The sequence below is a fragment of the Peromyscus leucopus genome, chromosome 8b, assembly GCF_004664715.2.
Source record: "Peromyscus leucopus breed LL Stock chromosome 8b, UCI_PerLeu_2.1, whole genome shotgun sequence".
In the NCBI taxonomy this organism is placed as follows: Eukaryota; Metazoa; Chordata; class Mammalia; order Rodentia; family Cricetidae; genus Peromyscus; species Peromyscus leucopus.
Genome location: NC_051086.1, coordinates 54,547,670 through 54,551,612, shown reverse-complemented (window position 1 = coordinate 54,551,612; position 3,943 = coordinate 54,547,670). Strand labels below are relative to the sequence as shown.

Genomic DNA, 3,943 nt, shown 5'->3' with positions numbered 1-3,943 from the left:
ACGTTGGAAGATTGAGTGACAGTTGAGCTGGAAACTCATGGTATGTGGAATGGGACTGGAAAAGCTTGGTAAATGAGTGAGTAGGGCTCTCACAGTGAGAAAACAAGAAAGAAACAGCTAGTTCCCTAAACCACTCTGCTTCAGAATGGTTACAAACTTATACTTCGAATTCTTTGAATGATCCTGTGAGATCATGTGATGGTGTGATACCTAATATTGTCAATGTCAAGGATCTAGAAGTATCTAGCAGGAATGTCCCAGGGAAGATTTGTAAAAGATAGATTAGGTTAACTGATATAAAACAGCCCAGTGTAACTGTAGATGACACCAATCCAGAAATGATTTCAACACAGAATAAAAGGAAAACTCAGAAGAGAACCAGCCTTAATGCTATCTGTTTCCTAACTAAACACAGTGTAATCAGCTATTTCAATTCTCATAGCTATAGATTTTCTGACCTGAAGGACAAAATTCATCTGTGAAGAAAATGAATATTTTCTTCTTCAAATTTCTTCTGTCAAATAAGTGGAGAGGAAATTAATACAGAAATGTTAATAACTTAGAAGAGGATATCACTATATATCCCAGGTTTGACATGAACAAACAGCTTAATTTGGGGAGCAAAGAATGAACTTTGAAGGGAGATTGTTAGCTCTAGACAGGACATTTATAGACTAGAAGAAGGATGATGGATGAGGAAATCATTTCTCAGGATCCCATTGTTCTAGAGTAGCCCTGCTTCTGTCTCTGTGTGCTGTGAGCTTTGAGAAGTTAAACTCTCTCTCTGTACACATTGTGCACTGGAGAGATGTGGCTACTTCAATGCTTGAGGAGAGGAACAGGCGAGGGTTTGGCCTGGGTAAGTGAGAATGGAATAAGGGAAGTCAGTAGAAGACATTGGCTGAAGCAGGAGCCTACCTACTCCTTGGAGTCCATCTCAAGAGAAGAGACCTTCTTTGCGCTTCAGAACTTGTATGATCCATGGAATTTCAGATCACAATTTATGTTTTAAGATGAACTCTAGATTCAAGTTAGGATAGGCTTCCTGCTGACCACCAGAGATTCAAGGTTCCCTTACATCAAAAAGAATGTCACCACTGCAGAGTCCAGTGAGATCATCTGAAGCCTGTACCTTTACCATTCAATCACAGCTTCTAGATATTTCCATTTAAGTTGGGTATCCCAGGTCCCACTACAGCCAGAGGCTCACCTGTGTAGAAGCAATATGGTGTGCACTCAAAGTTGCATCCACAGGTACCAGCTCAGCTTACCTTTGTTTCTGAAGGTAGAATCTGAATGTTCCCATTAAACAAGTTACTTACTTGAATGAGGTCTCTTCCTAAAAATTCCATGACCAGAGCTCAGTAGTTGTACAGAATCTTGGGGGATAGTTGTATCCAGGGTGGGTGTGCTTGTGGAGCCAAGAGATGATGAAGAAAAGGCTATGGAAAGAGACAGTAGAGGTGTCATTGTCAGAGAGGAGGCAGTAGCAGCCAGCAGAGCAAGGGTGAGGTCTGCCTGCTTAACCTCAGAGCCTTATCCAGAGCCTCATGGAGAGAATGATGCTCAAACAGGTGCTGACTGGAAAGGAAGCTGCTCTGGCAGTATGAGGTTCACATACCCTTTCTGGCCTACTCTAGTTCTTTGTATGAGTCTCCATTCCTTTTTGAGCTGCAGATTCCTCTTGTGGGTCGCTGAGTTACTATCCCACAGGAACAGGTAGGATCTCACTGTGTAGTTCAGGTTGGCCTGGAGCTCAGGCTCCTTCTCCCTTAATCTCACAGATTCTGAGATTATAGGGATATGTTCACAGCTATTTAATGATCATATTTTTGAAGCCAGATGTTTTGTTGGTCTTCAATCTAAAACATCTAGGTGGGAACAGTAGTGTCCATTAGTCAGAGAGATTTGGAAAAAGTCCTCAGAGATTGAGGCACATATTTCATATAAACACTTTAGGTCACTAAGTGTCATCCTAGGGATGGTAGGCTTCTGTAGGACACAGTTTTGATAGACAATGAGATTTGTGCATGGAAGTAGAGGATGGGGTAGTATTGTTTCAAATGGACCAACTTGGAAGCTGGGAGCAGAGATGAGTAAAAGAGGTAGAGGCCTAAGAGGAAACTTTTTTGTGGCTGATAGAGACATGAACAGACTAATTTCTGCAACCATATCATCAGTGGAGTCTTACCCAAGCCCCGTGTACAAGAGGCTTGTTGTAAGCAGGATGATATGTGAGATATAGACCAGTTGTGGGTGGCAGGCAAAAAAAGGTTGAGGATCCTGAAGGCTCAGATAATAAAAATGGCATTCTAGGAAAGAAGTGAGACTCTTTGAAACACACTTTAATATTCAATGAATCTGAAGAATGCAAGTTAAGAATGGAGTGAAATTGTTTCAATGGAACAATATGGAAGGTGGAAATATTTAGAAAAAGAAAGGAGAAACAGGATACTGAATTGAGCCTAAGAGGAACCATTGTGGGGATACAGACATGAACTCCATAACCTCAGCTACAACATCATCAGTGGAGTCATGCCTGAGACCTGTGTGCAAGGGCCTTCTTGTGTGCAGCTTGAAGATTTGGGATCTCCATATGTTATAGAGGTAGCAGCAGAGCAAGAGGTGAGCAGCTTGAATTCTCAGATAATGAAAAAGAAGCACAGAGTGTGGAATGGATTTTCATGTCACACTTTAAATGATGCCAAAGAGACAAACAGAGGTAATGGCATGGGTTCTGTAGCCTAATTTTCAAGGCTTAATGTGGGGTGGAAAGAATGAACTCTGAAGGGAGAGAGAGGGGTTATCTTTAGCAGGAATTTCACAGTATCTGCAAAATGAAGGGGGAAGAAGTCACTTTTCAGGTTCCCATTGTTCTAGACTCCAGCCTTGTGCCTGATCTATGAGTTGTGAGCTAGGACATGTTAGTCTCTGTCTCTCTAGACCTTGTGAGCTAGAGAAAGGTGGCTACTTCAATATTAGAGAAGAGGAAGAGGCAAGGAGTCAGTTGAAGACAGTGGCTAAAGGTGAGGCAAGACCTGCCCTCTCCTTGGGGTCTAGTTCAAGATCACAGACCTTTGTTGAGATTCAAGACATATATGACCCCAGAGATTCAGAGCTCAGTCATATTTTGAGCAGAAGTCTGGGTGCAAGTTGTGAGAGAGAGGCTCACTGCTAACACCCACGGATTTCAGTTTCCCCTTGTGTCAAATGCAACTTCAGCACTGCAGAGCTTAGAGGGATCATTTCTAGCCTGTGACTCTTAGCACTCTACCATGGTCCCTCTGCACTTCCACTTAAGTTACCTGTCCCAGGACCCCACACAGGTAGGCTCACCTGTGAAGAACCACCATCTACATGGACTTGAAATCTTACCTACAGTTCACAGCTCAGCTTATCTGTCTTCTGAATCCAGACTCCTAATTTTCTCACTTAATGACCTCCTTACCTGAATTCTGAATTGTTCTCAAAGGCAGAGATTGTCTGTGAACTGCAGCTCCTTGTCGTGGTTGTACTGTACATCCTTCATAGGTAGGTGATTGTACACGGGGTGTGCTTCTTGAGGCAGGAAATGTTGATGAACTGTCTATGGGAAGAGACAGTGTTGGTGTCATTATCAGACAGGTAGTGAAGGAACATGGGGAGCAAGAATGGGGTCCAGTGTGCCTTCCCTCACATGCTTCTCTACAATCTCATGGAGAGAATGCTCTTGCAGGTGCTACAGGGAAATGGTCCTGCTCTGGAACCATGAAGTTCACACACCTATGCTGGTCTACTCTAGTACTTGTGTGAGTCTCCATTCCTCTCTGAGCTTGAGACTCCTCATGTGGGTCTCTGTATTTCTATCCCACAGGGATAGGTTGGATCTCACAGTACAGTTTTGCCTGGCCTCTAGCTCAGGTTCCTCCTGCCCTAATTTTGCAGGTTCTGGAATTATAGGATT

At 43.1% G+C, this 3,943-nt stretch overlaps 1 protein-coding gene across 1 annotated transcript in view; it reads right to left on the bottom strand.

The window, feature by feature from the left end:
• Positions 1 to 3,943, bottom strand: part of LOC114689232 (NACHT, LRR and PYD domains-containing protein 1a-like) — an 85,519-nt gene that overhangs the window by 30,522 nt on the left and 51,054 nt on the right. Inside the window, exons 13-14 of the mRNA XM_037201054.1 lie at positions 3,449 to 3,586; positions 1,323 to 1,442 (exon numbers count right to left, since the gene is read on the bottom strand). Of these exons, the coding sequence (XP_037056949.1) occupies positions 1,323 to 1,442; positions 3,449 to 3,586 (258 nt within the window). The remainder of the gene's footprint in view (positions 1 to 1,322; positions 1,443 to 3,448; positions 3,587 to 3,943) is intronic.